Source organism: Conger conger, chromosome 12, assembly GCF_963514075.1.
Source record: "Conger conger chromosome 12, fConCon1.1, whole genome shotgun sequence".
Classification (NCBI taxonomy): Eukaryota; Metazoa; Chordata; class Actinopteri; order Anguilliformes; family Congridae; genus Conger; species Conger conger.
In genome coordinates this window covers 26,076,223-26,092,100 of record NC_083771.1, presented here as the reverse complement: position 1 = coordinate 26,092,100, position 15,878 = coordinate 26,076,223, and the positions used below count along the sequence as shown (strand labels likewise).

Here is a 15,878-nt window from a genome sequence, read left to right as displayed (position 1 = left end):
AAGTACACTGTACGCCTCTGTACTGAAGCCTAGTACAGGTTTATATTAGGAATTGTATTAGAGACCCGTACTAAGCTGCTCTCCAGTCGAGTTGAAAAAGACATAATTTCATGGAAGTCTCTGAACTCCACACTGCCTGTCTCCTACAGAAAGGCAGTGGTGCCATTTTTAACTCAATGAAGACAAAGGCCAACCCAGCCATGAAGACCGTCTACAAGTTTGTGAGTGCTGTTCTGGCATAATTATATTTGTGTTTTAACATCATGTCACTTGCTCCTTCCCTGTGTCTAACGCGTGTCGTTACTTTGGCTTTCATTCTGCTTCAGTTCCCTGTGAGGACAAGGTCAGGTCATCTTCAGCTTTGGCATTGTTCATTATCACTGTACATCCGGGGCCTGTTCCAGAAAGCAGGATTGCTGAGTTAGCCGCATAACTCTTAGAGTAAAACCTGGAACCCCCACACCCCAAATAGGGAACATGGAATGAAGTAAAAATAACTTTGGGGTTTTACTCTGTGCAGTTATCCAGCCAACTCTGTAATCTGGCTTTGTGCAACAACATCTGTGGCCCCAGTTGGTTTTCTGGTAAAGTGACTCCAATCCCGTCTCCTGGCTCGTTTTTCTTGCAGGCAAAAGATCACGCAAGGATGGGGATCAAAGAGGTGAAGAGTCGTTTGAAGCAAAAGGTAGTTTGGTTTTTGGAGTTTTTTTCCTTCAGTTTTAGTTCCTCATGTATTCAGGTGCATCTCGTACCCTCACTCTTCAATAAGCTAGGCCTCTTGGACCCCACCCTCAACTGGACCTCCGCTCCATTAAACACCTGTAATAAAGCGAGTAACCACTTTCCCCCTGTCTGGACCTTTAGGAGAATGGCTACGTGACCGGGACCAAAGATGACCTGGAGCAGACTGATAGGCCGCCTTCTGTGGACAGGAAGTACTCGCAACCATCTGACCAGCAGCAGTCGATCACAGAGCTCTGTGGACAGGTGGGTTAGAGCTTCGGAGGTGTGATTGAGTGAGTTCCTGATGGCGCTGTGTGCCACTGGTGGTGATGATGATGGTGATGGTGATAGTCTGAATCGTGATGGTATCAGGGTGGAGTTGAATTTGTGTTTATGTGGTGAGATTACATTACATTACATTATTGGCATTTGGCAGACGCTCTTATCCAGAGCGACGTACAGTTGATTAGACTAAGCAGGAGACAATCCTCACCTGGAGAATTGCATGGTTAAGGGCCTTGCTCAAGGGCCCAGCAGCTGTGTGGATCTTATTGTGGCTACACCGGGATTAGAACCACCGACTTTGTGTGTCCCAGTCATTTACCTTAACCACTATGCTACAGGCCGCCCTGAGATAATGCAGGAAGGTACTGTACTCTTTTTGTTTTTTGTTGTTGTTGTTTTAGGATCCACGCATGCATGTTTTTTGCATTTTTGGCAATGGATATCTCTAGTATTTTTTAAGTGTGTTAGAGCTGTCAGATTTTGATTAGAAGTTTTTATATTCCTCAAATAGGAAATTAGATTTTTGAATTGTTAAAATACAAGTTTGAATTTGTATGTGTGCTCAAAATCTAATGTTCCATATTTAAAAATATTATTAGTCTTTTGTCTGGTTATTTTGCGGTTGTGGATGATAGTGTTTCACCTGATTGTGTTGTAGTTGTGGCCCAGAGTGTTTGACCTGATTGTGTTGTGGGTGATGGTGTTTGACCTGGTCATGTTGTGCTTTGGGTGATGGTGTTTGACCTGGTTGTGTTGTGGTTGTGGGTGATGGTGTTTGACCTGGTTATGTTGTGGTTGTGGGTGATGGTGTTTGACCTGATTGTGTTGTGGTTGTGGGTGATGGTGTATGACCTGGTTGTGTTGTTGTTGTGGCTGATAGTGTTTGACCTGGTTATGTTGTGGTTGTGGGTGATGGTGTTTGACCTGGTTATGTTGTGGTTGTGGGTGATGGTGTTTGACCTGGTTGTGTTGTGGTTGTGGGTGATGGTGTTTGACATGGTTATGTTGTGGTTGTGGGTGATGGTGTTTGACCTGGTTGTGTTGTGGTTGTGGGTGATGTTGTTTGACCTGGTTATGTTGTGGTTGTGGGTGATGGTGTTTGACCTGGTTATGTTGTGGTTGTGGGTGATGGTGTTTGACCTGGTTATGTTGTGGTTGTGGGTGATGGTGTTTGACCTGGTTGTGTTGTGGTTTCCCTACAGGACTTTCCATCCCAGCTGGTGGTAAATTCGGTCCAGGACAGCAGCAGCACTGAGCGGTAAGGCTCCCTCCATCTCTCTCTCTAATCCCGCCATTCATAATCACACTCTTAGATCAGGGAACTGCTTTCTGAATGACACACTTTATTAAGCAGTGTAATTGTGCTGTTTGTTCACACACACACACACACACACACACAAACCCACAGTAATAGGCTGCGATGCAAGACACCAACCAACTGGTCGGGAGAAATCAGGTGTTAGGTATCTTGCTCAGGGACATTCCGACACACCCGGGGTGGGGGATCGAACTGCCAGACAGCCACTCTTACCCCCTGAGCTAATGTTGCCCCACACTTCATAAGGGGGCTCAGGAAGCTTGTGAGGGAGTCACCAGCCCACATTCTCTGTGTTTGCAGGCCACAGCCCCTGCTGGATGTGGGGTTTACCGAGGAGGAGGAACCCCAGGAGGGTCAGGGGGCACAGTCTAGCCCCAGCCACCCAGCACCGCACGGGCTGATGCCAGTGAAGGCTACCGAGGCGGACCTTCTGGGCAATATCTTCTGGAACCTGGAGGGGGAGCCAGAGAGCCTGCTCCCGAAGAGTCTTGTGGACCTGCAGCAAGTGGGAGGTGCTGAAGAACAGCAAGCCCTCGCCAAAGAGCAGGTCAGGACTCACTGCCATTTCACTTACACACTCTCTCTCTGTAAATCATCTGCTTTATTCTACATATTCTATCAAAATTGAGTTCCTACATATTACTGACAAATTTGGAAAGAAACCACAATTTTCACTATTCAGGATAAAAACTTTGACCTTTTAGAATTTTTTACCCTTTTGTTAGGAATACATTCTGCATTTGATTCTCAGCAATCAGCACGACTGTATTTCGAATCGAATGTGCAAAATGTTCAAAATGTTCCAAATGCTTGATTGGCTGATTCCCAGCACTGCGTATAAATCCTACCCACTGGGTGACCCCCGCTCCTGCAGGTTTCTGCCCGTGTGGGGGGGTGGGACGATCTGCAGGGGACCCTGAGCACGCCCCCCCTGCTCCCCCAGTGCGTCGCCAGCGGCAACGGCACCGCCAAGCAAGTCGCCGTTAGCAACGGGGGCGTGGACCTGCTCAGCCTGCTCGACCCGCTGAAGAGCCCCCCCGGCCCAGAGGCCCCGCCCCTCCCCCTTAAGAGCGCTCCTCCCCCTCACCTGTACCCCCTCACCCCGCCCACCTTTCCTTCCGTCGCCCGCGTCCCGTTCCCCCAATCGCAGCTCCTCGCCCCCACGGGACCCCTCCCCCACAGACACCACGCCCCGACTCCCACCGTGTTCGTCCCTCGCTTTCAGATGCCGTCTTACCCCCTCGTGGGGCGTGGCCTCTCGCAGCTCAACCCCGCCCTCCCCGGCCTCATCCAGACGCCGTTGGCTGTTTCGACGCCCCCCCGCGCCGGCCTGCCCCCATTGGCTCGGGATCCGTTCGGGGACTTGGTAGAGGCGAGCAAGTCAGCCGCCTCTCCCGAAACGAAGAAGTGGGCCACTTTCAACTGACCCCCCCCTCCCTCACACCACTGCTAGGGCTGGGCTGACCCACCTGGACTACAGGGGCCACACCCCTCCAGTGAAAACTCCACCTCGGCCTTCTGGGAAGTGGAGTATTTTTTTTGCAGCAAAGCAAGGCTTCCTCAGCACAGCATTATATGGAGCTGCTACAGGTTTTTATACGCTCACCGGTTTAAAGACTCAGCTCTGCGCATTCCGTCCATTCTTCTTCACAAAGGAGGCTCTGGTTGGGAACGGGAGCGGCTGGTGCTGTGTCACTGCACAGAACATCCACTGCAGCAGCATTGTGCTGTATTGTGCTAATGTGATTGAATGTCGGGGAGACAGAACTCTCAGTGTTATGTATTCAGAGCTGTGTTCATCGCTCTTTTGGGTCACGCTGTGTCCGTTACTGCAGAGCACTGGGACTGCTTTATGTCAGGGTGTCTTTGACAACCTGCCTAGCCATTTAGGGGTTTTACGGAAAACTTTTGTTTAAAAAAATGTTGAAGTCTGAAGTCTCCCTTCAGAAACCAACCCTCTGCTAGGGTCAGAGGTCAGCTCTGTTGCCAGGGAACAGGGCAGTGCACACCGGTGTTGGGAGACAGCTGCTGTCTGAGTGACTGCGCAAACTCATGGGTTATTTCAGCTGTGTGCGCACAGATAACAGGCCTTCAGTACTCTAGAGCTGTGCTGAAGCAGAGGAACTTTTCCTGTTTTGAAGTATAACAAGTTAGTGAACATTCTCCTGTTTTTAGTCTGGTTGACTAGTTATTCAGGGTAGAGCTGAGATGTTTGTTCTGGTTCTCTGTCAGGGAGTGAGCAACATTTTTAAACTGTCACCCAAAGTGGCCTTTCAGGTGAGCAGACAGGACTTTTGCCAAACGATGTGAGAAAGTTGTTTTTGAGTATGCATTTTACGTTTTTCACTGCCACTAAGTATATTGCAGAACGTATGTTCTTTTTTATGCCAAATGAAGGAACAAATGCTGAGAAAAATGACTTGTACTGATTGTAATAATAGATATACTGTGTGCAGTCTTGATGTTATTATGTAGGAGTTCATCAGACCTTGCTCATTGCCAAACAAACAAAACAAAATCTGATATTTTATAAAGAAACAAATAGCAACCAAACTTGCGGCAGGGATCTGTGCTTTGTAAACCTGAATCTCAAAGATAGAATGAGGATTTATTTTGTTCAGAATGTGCATTTCATTTGCGTTTTGAGTTTTCTGGGAGAACTAAGGCTGGTGGCTGGGAGCTGATGTACACAGAACAAGGCAAACATTGAGTTAGCATTCGCAAACAAATGAAAACTGGAAATGAAAACTTAACTTCAGCCCTCCCTGCCATTTCTGTTTGCCTCATTAGTCCTGTAACTTACGTTAATCTGTGAATTGTGAATTTATTTTGAATGAATTTGAAACGTTTTCACGTTTTCCTCAAAGCAAAACTCATCTCAGAAAAGTCAGAAGAGGCTCAGACGTTGTTGGACTTTGAGTTTGGTCTCAAGATAAGAACTGTATTAATCCCAGCGGGAAATTTGTATTTGTGAGTGAGTGCCAAAGTGTGTTTCTCAGCTCGGGATCCAGAAACACAAGTCACTTTTTATCAAATGTAATTTTCTTTATGTAAGCTGCCAAACCAAAATAATACTTGAAGTGTCCTATCTCATAAAATGAAGGTTTATGACAATGATCATATGAGTCCAAACCCCCTCCCCCCCATCCCTTTACCACTACAAAGTGTCCAATAAATGTGAGCTTTGTTTGGTTTTTCTTTCTCTGTTGACTCCTGCCTTCTGACTCATGTTTCTTTGTGCCATTGTCACCGTGACGATGACAGCCAGCAGCTGGCAACAGCAGAGCAGCAGGACAGCCACCTCCAGTCCGGGGGCACAGTCACTCATCTGCAGGAGGGGAGAACCAGAGCACTGCCACCAAGCCTCATTCACCGCTATCCTGCCAAATCATGCCAAAACATGCTACCTCCTCAAATCGTGATACCCCTTAAAATCACGCTATAGCTTCAAATCATGATACCACTTCAAATTATGCTGCCTCTCAAATCATGATACCCCTTCAAATCATGCTACCTCTTCAAATCATGATACCCCTTCAAATCATGATACCTCGTCAAACAGTATTTTTTGGTAAAGGGGTTAAATGAGAGAATGCTAACCATACACTGCAAAAATGCGGTGCGTCCGTATGAGCTGTAATAAATCGAGTGCCTTCATGGATGTGTTGTGAGGAGATGGCATGAACCTAGCCTGGGGTAGCATTCTCTCCTGTGCCCTATAAGTTTAGCTCTACACCCCTGCAGTACGACTCATTTTATTGGTTTTTGGTAAAGTGGTCGAAGTGGTCAGCGCTGTTGATTGTAGCTAGAGACAAATGTTTACTTTGAGCTGATGTCCAATCCAGTGCGTGCATTTCTTTAAAAGTTTCTTTAAAATCACTTCTGTGTGTAAAACACAGGAAATGTGGACTCAAACTCAGAACGAGCCCCGAGCAACACAATTGGCTGTATTTTTGAGAATGGGTCTGGATAAAACTACACTCCCCAGAACTCAATAATATTGGCTGAAGAACAGGTAAGGTTATCGTGTAAAAATCTACTGATCCAGGATCTACTTTTACTGGAAGTCAATTTATTAGACAGCGGTACATAGAGTATTTTAGTTTGTGCTTCAACACTCGCAAACATAGAATTCCCAATAAGTTAAACAGATTTATGACAGACTACCTTTAATTTATTTATATTTCTCTCTCTCTGATAAATAACTTTGTAAATCAGTCAGAAACAGACACAGTGAATGCTATACAACGGCAACAAGTAAAATAAAGCAAACAAAATAATCTGAAGAAGCATTTGCATCACAGAGAGGCATAGTGCAATATACAGCCCGTTTCTCCAGAGGAAAAATGGAGACAAAAAGGGAAAAAAAAGATTATTGGGGAAAATATTGATTTGCAAAGCCTTTCACTGGTGGAAGATTTGACATTGCCCCAGAAGAGAAACAGAGAGACTAACAAAATATAGATAAGCAGGGTTTTTTCTTCATTATCCCCATTGACCACTACAGCTACGACTACGACATCAATAACACAGTGGATTCACATCGGCATTTTCAAAGGAAACGGGTTACTACTTCACAGTCGGAGATTATCACCAGTAACAGGGAGACGTTAAAACATCAAAGTATGGAATATACACGCAAACACGCTACTCAGTGCATGGTTTAACGGAGTTACTAACCAATGATGAGACCTAATTGGACGATAATACAATACTGAAATACACCTGGCCCTTTTTTTTTTTTAAGTTATTCATTAAATGTTTGCAAGCAATGGCCTTTTTGACACTAAAAACCTGAAGTCTTCAAAAAAAAAAAAAAACGAGTGTGCGGAATAAATACTTCCAGTCACAAGCAGGAGGAGGGGTGAGGGTTGCCACGTGGGGTCAGGTTCTGTGGCTGTTATCTAACAGCATCGCTCTCTGCCGCCAGACTGGGTGCCTCAAACTGTTCTGCCAGTCCTGGGCCCTGTTTTATGAAGCAGGATTACGGAGTCAGCCGGATCACTTCACCACGTGAAACCCAGAAACCTTCTAAATCTGGATCTGGATCTTCTGGGTTTTACAAGCTGGTTGGTGCCTTGCATGGCAGCCAATTGCCATTGGTGTGTGAGTGTGTGTGAGTGTGAATAGGTGAATGCATTAATTGTACAGGGCTTTGGATAAATATAAATGCAGGCATTTACCATTTGCTCAATGCATTTATCCAGCTAACATAATAACTCTGCTTCATGATACAGGTCCCATTGGTCCCTTTTTATTTAAAAAATATTGTTTCTGTGAAGCCTCTTTTGGACAAACTTGCCTTGTGTCCACGATGTTAATCTCTGAAAAGTATCACCAAAGGAAGCACAGTCCATCTCTTAGTCCTTGTCCCTCTGTGCCAGAGAGAGAGCCAGCCGCTGGCCTAAACGCAGTGCAGTCACGACCGTCTCCGGGCCACACAACTCAAACTTATTCCTTTTATTTTGGAGCACTTTGGGGCCACAGCAACATTTGTGTTTAGGGCGAACAAAACCGTAGGGGTCACTTTGAACTGAGCCACATTCAGGACACCAGAGAACCTACTTAAGCTTCAGACGATGGTCTGCTGTGTTCTAGTCACACAAGCGTCTTTGAATGTCAATTTTGTGTCAAATGACCAGGTCTGCAATGCTCTCTGAGCCCGCCCAGACTGCTGAAACTCACGTGAGATGATTGGTTCAGCCACTGGCCAGTCTCCACAACACCACCCAATTGACAAAAGGACAAGAGATGCATAGTGAATCACAAGACAGAGATGTTCTCACTCCACCACCGCCCAGACTGGGGCTGTGAACAGCGGATCGAGACACAGCAGCATCCGTACTCAGTTACGACCGCGTTCCCGCATTCAAGTAGAACCAGGGAAAATACACAACTGCTGAGAAAAAACGATGACGGAATCCCTTGTAGGCTTCAATGAAATACATTAGTCTAAGGAAGCAGGTTCACATTTACACATTTTGTTCGCTATTCTAGCAATTTTAGAGTCGCATGCTAAATGTGTCAAAATACACAGACCTTTGTCCACAATGTTTCATCAGGACATTTAAGTAAAAAAAAACAAACAAAAAAAAAGATTTAAAAAAACTTCACAAAGGTTGTCCTAGCCACGGCCAACGTTCACCCAGACCCAGACCACACGCAGAAGCAGGCCTTTCAGATGAAACAGAATGGAGCTGTTGCTTTAGCGACCCTCTTGTGACCACGGCAACAATCAAACCACCCCTCCCCCTCCACGCGTCACCAATAAAAATACACACCATCAAAGAAAAGTGAAGGAAGGTACAAACAAAACCTCTATCTTTTACACATTCTAGCAAGGTTTCATAGCATACAATGTAACATTTGGTACTTTCTTTTTTTTTTTTTTTATTGGCCTTAACATATTTAACTCTTTTTACTCTTATATTATTAGTATTATTATTATTATTATCATCATCATTATTTGCATCCAATGAAAAACATGAGAATACTTGCAATGTTTTTTTTTTTGTTAGGTTTTTTTTTCAACTTTTTTGTATATCAGTGCTGTCAAGTTTTTTTTTTTTCTGTGGATCAAGATGCATACACGTGTAATATAGACGGGTGGGATGGGGGGGAGGAGAGAGGATGGCTGGCGCTCTTTTAGCTGGTCTGCTCCTCGTCTGGTTTGTTCATGGCCTTGAGGGCGTGGAGTACGCTGGTCGGGGGGAAGATGTGGGTGGAGCCTGCGTGCAGCACCGAGGGGGACAGAGAGAGAAACACGCACGTCAGAACTGTCCAATCGGACTGCGGCACCTAAAATGTGTTTTCAGCTGTTTCGCTCTTTTCCCCAAAAATGTAAATGTTCATAAAATAAAAAAAGGAAAAAAAAACTATGCCAAAATAGAAAAAACTAAAATAAATCCCATAGCATTCTCATACTTTTGGTACGGTTGGTACCAGTTTTGCGATAAATAACTGATCAATGAGTTTCATTGCTGGTCATGATGGGAGATATCTGGAAAAATTTGTTAGTAGATTAACTGCCAACAAAACCAAAGATAGCATATTCATTTGCATGCAATCACGACTACCAAAGGCACAAAAACCAAGGCCCATTCTCTACATAGTTTTTTTTAATGGACTCCTGAGAAATATATTTGCATGTATCACGTGTAAGCTTGGTGATGTCACAGGCTTGTGATGTCATAATATGCTTGCGATGTCATCATGTTCCAATGTCGCAGTCACAGCTGTGATATTCACGGTGACATCAGCAAGTTCTGCCGGAGTTCAGCCATTATGACATGATGGATGCGTGACCTCTGACCATGTTGGCACACTGATTACAGTTCATGCAAACATCAGTTAACAGCAGCACACATTCAATGCTGAACACTGCAGAATATTTACCCCCAAAAAAATAACAAAAGAAGAAGAACAGGCTTTTCCCACGTTCAACCGTCACCTGTTTTTCCTAGCCAAATGAAACTTTTAGAAAATGTAACAAACAAGACCTGGAAAAATCAGCGTGCACATTTACTTTTTTTGGTCCGTAGCTGAAGACACATTTCTACTACAAAACGCTAGGCTTTAGGAGTGGACTAAAACAAACGTTTGACCTGCTGAATTGTCACAAGTCCCTTTGCTGGTGTCTCGTACGCCCCGGAGATGCATGATGGACCTGACTTGTGAATTGCAATTATCAGGCAGGTCAAAGTTTGATTCATTCCTGCACCTATCAATCACAGAGTATTGTCTTCTTTTAAATCCATGGTTTCTGTAACAAATCTGCGTGTTTTCCACTAGCATTATAACACAGTGGTAAACGAATAGCCCAACTCAAATAAATTCAGCCCCTGTTCATCAATTCAGTTTTAAGCACTCCATGGGGAAAAAAACACGCAGCTTTGCCAACCGGCCACAATACACGCACCAACATAGTTTTTTTTTCTTTCTTCATAAAAAAATAAAAAAATTATACAGGAAGTGTTCAATGTAACAGTATGTGCTACATCATACTGCACATGGTGATACATTTTTACTGAGAAAAATAAAATAAAAAATTATAATAATAAAATCAAAGAGAGTACAGAAACCAAAAATCAATAAGATATAGCTTTAGCAGATTTCTGATAGGGAGAGTATTGCTAAGCATGGCTAAACCGATATCTCTTCAGTACACAGCAAAATGTTCTGTGTGACACGGATACATTTTACCTCTGGAACCACTGGGATTCAAACGCTGTAAGTTTACTTAACTCTGAACATTTTAACCTTATAACTAGACCTGCCAAAGTATGCAAGAGTGAGCTGAGTAATGTTTATGAAATGAGACTCAGTTTTTGAGGTTCATTGCTATTTCGGCGTTTAGTGTTTTTCAACTCGCCAGCTCCTGTGGTTGTCAGAAACTTCAATATCAAAAACCCCAGAAATGGGAACTGTTACTTTAAACCTGTGGTAACTAACCCTGTTCCAGGAGTTCCACCATCCTGTAGGTTTTCATTTCAACTCCTTTGGTGCACCCGACTATACTAATTAACATCTCTAGCTGTTGAATGAGGTGTGCTTTTGTTGAGGTTGGAGTGAAAACCTACAGGAGGGGAGATCTCCAGGACCAGGGAGATCTTTAAACACAGGAGGGGAGATCTCCAGGAACAGGGAGATCTTTAAACACAGGAGGGGAGATCTCCAGGAACAGGTAGATTTTTAAACACAGGAGGGGAGTTTGCGTGCCACAGTCCGTAGGGTGGGCGACTCTCCAGTCACGCACACGTCCCCTGTGAGGGCAGGGGTTCGATCCCCCGCCAGCAGTGCTTTCTGAACTGCGATCCCATCTTTGCTTTATCTCTCTGTCGTCCTCCTGTCCGAATCAAGGGGGAAAAATACAAACACTGCCTGCTCTCCTTAAAGAAAAGGACACGGGATACTAAGCACATTGTGCTTTTCCTAATGGTCTTCTGCACTGTACACAGACAGATAAAGACAGATAAACCTCTGATGATGGTACACATGGTGCACTGGTGTAGGTGAGACTTGTGTAGTCAGTGGAACATGCTTTTTAAATGTCTTTTCTTTTTTTTTTTTTGCTAAAGCATATCAAGTCAGCATCACTACATCCCCCAGGGTATCACACTGGAACTGCATGTTATACTACCATTGTTTTGAAGTTTTTACAGACTTCACGAAGAAACTTGATTCAAATGTGAAATAATATTTTTTTATGAACTTCATTTTTGAGCTCTGGCCTCCCGGTACAGAGCAGAGGTGAAAGCCTAGCCCTTGCAGTCAGGCCCAGGGTGACGTAGGTACAGGATGCTCGGTGAGGTGAGTGAGTGTGATGCGTGGGGCGGGTGGAAAAACTTTAAATATTAAAATAAAAAAATATAATCAAATCTAGAAAAAAGTAATCGAAACAAACCGAAAGTAAACAATCCTTCCTGTAAATCAAAGAGAAAGAATCTCCCAAGTAATCGCTAAAAACCGGTGTGCTTTCGTTAAGCAAAGGTATAGCACAACTCAAAAATAATAAGAGTCGTAACAGAATGAATCTCAGGGGTAGATTAAATCTGCAGGGAGATAATGGGGAATGAAAAAGAAAAAGAGCCGCCTCGTCTCTCCAGTGTGGTGTGTGACTGGGAGGAGGGCTCGGAGGGGGGAAGAGCAATTTAATCCACCCGCCAGAGACCATGGAGAAATGACAGGGAAGGGCTCGGGGCCTAGCGCTGCACGGCTGTCGGAAGCGGGCTTTGACGAGCAGCCAATCAGCTCGTTCGCTTAGCGGAAACTGCTCAATCATCTCAGCCTCATGGCGTGTGTGGAGGAGGGGCTTTGGCTGAGAACTGCAGGCTGACCACTGGCCATCTGTATAGCGGTAGCCCATAGCCTTGTGGCTAAGGAGCTTGACTGGGACCGGGAAGGTTGGACGTTCAAGCTGTTGTTCAAGCCTCATTGTAGCCACAATAAGGCCCTTAACCCCAAATCCAGGGGGGATTGGCTCCTGCTTTGTCTAATCAACTGTAAGTCGCTTCGGACAAAATAAGAACTAATATTGTGCTGAGAAGGCAGGTTTCCAATCCTGATCTGCATTCTACGGGGGGGGGGGGGGCGCTGTTGCCGTGCAGCGTTGCCGTGCAGCATTGCCGGGAGCCCAACCCTGCAGTGCAGAGTAACAGCAGAGGTGTTTCAGAGGAACAATGGAGAGAAAGAAAGCCCTTGTGCTGTTGGGGTTCAGAAAGGGCTTCTTTGCACGGCTGCCTTTACTTTTTTCAGTGTGCTTTCTCTCTCTTTTTCCGCCCCTCTCCCCTTTCTCTCTCTCTCTCACTCGTCTGAAGGATCTGGGTCCTCAAAGGACACCCTAGTGGACTCTCGGAAGTCGGGGTGCTGCAGGTCCGTTAGAAATTTGGTGGGGGTGAGCGTGTGGGTGGCACCTGCGGGAGGAACAGAAGTGGGCTTCACGCTCATTTCTCAGGTCTCATCGCTTCTCATGGGCACAGCACACCACCTCGTCCTTTTCCTTTTGTCTCTGGTGTCTTTGGAGTAAAGAGTGCCATGACAACCACTTTCCCTCCTCCACCTGACAACCCGCCCCACTCCCGCCTTAAAAGACACAACTGCCTTACATCCCGCCCCACTACCGCCTTAAAACACACAACAACTGCCTTAGAACCCACCCCATATTGCCCCTAAAATACACAACAACCACCTTACAACCCACCCCACTACCCCCCTAAAACACACAACAACTGCCTTAGAACCCACCCCACCCTGCCCCTAAAATACACAACAACCACCTTAGAACCCACCCCACTACCCCCCTAAAACACACGACAACCACCTTACAACCCACCCCACTACCCCCCTAAAACACACGACAACCACCTTACAACCCACCCCACTCTGCCCCTAAAACCGACCTCGCCCGCACCTGAGTCTTCTCCCTTCTGCAGAGACAACTTAAAAAACGAGGAGAGCGCCTTCGTCGTACCCGCCGTGTTCTCGGCGATCTCACCCGTCGCAGACGCGTTCCTGTTCCCCAGAGACTGACTCAGCGGTGAACGCCCCCCATAAATCTCACCTCCTCTCCTGTCCTCATAAGTCACTCCCTCAACGTAATGCTCCACAGAGGGCCTAACCCCTTCCACAAAAGGCATTACAGGTCTGAGGCGTCGCTGACAGCAGACTGAACGCCACACGTCGTCGGAATCTTTCCCGCGTCAATTTTCTTTTGCTGCGGCAGTGGACTTCCCCACGGGGAATGACACAGTATATGCAAAGGGGGCCTTTCAAGAGCCCTCCGCAGCTTAAACTCAGTCTCAAGGTTAAGCTCTATTAGCAATTGGCATTAGCATTACAATTACCAGCATAGCATAGCATAAAGCTAATCAGCGACCGCATATTTAAAGAGAGGTTAGGTCGCAGAACTTGCTTGTTCTTTAAGACAGACACGTGACACGTAGTCTACCCCCTGAAGAATAAACATCGCCCTCTCGTCCGGGTACGGTGGCTTGCACGGGTGTTACCGTGAAACACACAGTTTGCTAATAAAGTCTTGAAAGGCTGAACTGAAGCCACAGAGTCCTCTCTGAGTTAAAGATGTCGGAGGTCCCGCTGCTCTGTTGCTGCGCTAGCGCGAGCAGGCAATGACAGGCGGGGCACAGAGCAGAGAACAGTCTGGAAAACTGCTGACAAAGACACCAGACAGAGAAAGGACTCAGTACAGACATGGGGCACAGTCACACAGAGTCACACAGAGGCCTCTTTTGGCACACAAACACATACGCGTGGACACACAGGCTCGCACACAGATATACTGTCTATACGGGCCCCTCACACACTAACGAGCGCACACACACACACACACACACGCACGCCCACAAATAGGACAGACTTACGCAAGACGTGGAGCAGCTGTAATTCAAGAACAACAGTTTAAAGGAAACACAGAAACAAAATCCCAAAAAATGAACATATAGCGAACAGCTAAACAAATGAGACAAACCCCCTGCCCTCTTTAAAAGCACCCACATGTTAGCAAGACAGAAAAGAACAGAACGATAGGACATGATATTAAAAATGACTGCGGTCCTCATAAACTGCACTGTGTCTGACGGTTTGATTAGTAACATGTTTCAGTAAAAATTCCCACAGATTTCCAACAGAAAAACACACCTGTATGTGGGTTTTTATTTTACCAGTCAATACTGCACATACAGTCCAGTCCGTAAGTATTTGGACAGTGACACATTTTTTGTTGTTTTTGCTCTGTACTCCAGCAAACAAATAGTCTAACTATGTGGTTAAAGTGCACAATTTTATACATAGCCCACCCAATTTTAGGGGACCAAAAGGACAAATGAACACAGACTGACTACATCACCGAGAACATTCTTGATTGTTCTTTTCTGTTGAGCAGTTAGTTACAGTTAGTTTTTCTTCACCATTCAAATAATCATTTTTGAATGGTGTGATCTACCTGGATCTACCTGGTCGTATACCACTGCTGAGTGCAACAGTGAGTTACTAACAATGTACCACACAGTTGATTTTGCACACCACATTTTTTGTTTATGTCTCTGATTGATTTACTCTGATTCCTCAGGTTAATGATGGCCTACTTCACTGGCATTGACACTTCTGACACAACAACCACAGACTGCAAATACAGATGGCACTCCTAGAATCAACCTCTAGACCTTTTGCTAACTCTTTTGTGCATGAACTAACGATTAATCTTAATACACCTGTCTAAGAAACATTTGAGCAGCCACTTGTACTTTTGGTCCCCTAAAATTGGGGAGACTATGTATGAAAATGGCTACAATTCCATCACTGTTCATCCAATATGGTTGTATTTCAATGTGCTGGAATACAGAGCCAAAACAACAAAAAAATGCGACACTGTCCAAATAGTTACGGACTGCACTGTAAATACAGTCCTGTGCAGAAGTCTTAGGCACCTGTATAACATTATGTACAGATAAGATTATTTCAAAAATAATACAATGAAAGGTCCTAAATACACGTACTATATATTTTACATTACATTTTAGTAATTTGGCAGAATAGTTAAAAACTGAATCAAATCAGTATTTTTTGTGACCACCCTTTGGCATTAAAACTGCATCACTTCTCTGAGATAGCCAACGCTGTCCTGCAGTTCTATAAGACAATCAGCAGGGAGGTTGTTCCAAGCATGTTGGAGAACTTGCTTTGTTTGGGTCCTTACTTCTAATCTCAGACAGCCTTGATCAAGTTTTTATGTAAAAATTTGTCCATTGCTTTTTTTTCTTTGTGTTTTTTTATACGAACAAAAAATAAACATATATATAATAAAGTCTAGGGTGCCTTCTGCACAGTACTGTATATATGACACAGTAGAACCACCTCTAACCTGAAGAATAAATGCTACGGAAATTAACTTCTGCTGCGGCCTCTACTGATTTAAACCTGCAGTGGAGTCTTGTTGCCGGAAGGTTTGTTCAAGGGAGATAAATATATGACCTGACTCCACTAATTCACACACTGCTCCTCTACTTTTTTCACTGCCTGTTGCTGGGTAACACAAAGT

At 44.9% G+C, this 15,878-nt stretch overlaps 2 protein-coding genes across 3 annotated transcripts in view; one reads left to right on the top strand and one right to left on the bottom strand.

Moving 5' to 3' along the window:
• The window catches only part of LOC133105658 (DENN domain-containing protein 1A-like), a 33,057-nt gene extending 27,521 nt beyond the window's left edge, over positions 1–5,536 (top strand). Inside the window, exons 17-22 of the mRNA XM_061215891.1 lie at positions 150–221; positions 629–685; positions 865–987; positions 2,211–2,266; positions 2,627–2,873; positions 3,201–5,536. Coding sequence (XP_061071875.1) covers positions 150–221; positions 629–685; positions 865–987; positions 2,211–2,266; positions 2,627–2,873; positions 3,201–3,752 — 1,107 coding nt within the window. The 3' untranslated portion in view covers positions 3,753–5,536. The remainder of the gene's footprint in view (positions 1–149; positions 222–628; positions 686–864; positions 988–2,210; positions 2,267–2,626; positions 2,874–3,200) is intronic.
• Positions 5,537–6,378: 842 nt separating this feature from the next.
• The window catches only part of stxbp1a (syntaxin binding protein 1a), a 45,843-nt gene continuing 36,343 nt past the window's right edge, over positions 6,379–15,878 (bottom strand). Inside the window, exons 19-20 of one of the 2 annotated variants that reach the window (XM_061262791.1) lie at positions 12,572–12,738; positions 6,379–9,054 (exon numbers count right to left, since the gene is read on the bottom strand). In XM_061262791.1, the coding sequence (XP_061118775.1) occupies positions 12,629–12,738 (110 nt within the window). In that variant the 3' untranslated portion in view covers positions 6,379–9,054; positions 12,572–12,628. The remainder of the gene's footprint in view (positions 9,055–12,571; positions 12,739–15,878) is intronic. The other variant, XM_061262792.1, reaches the window with a different exon arrangement.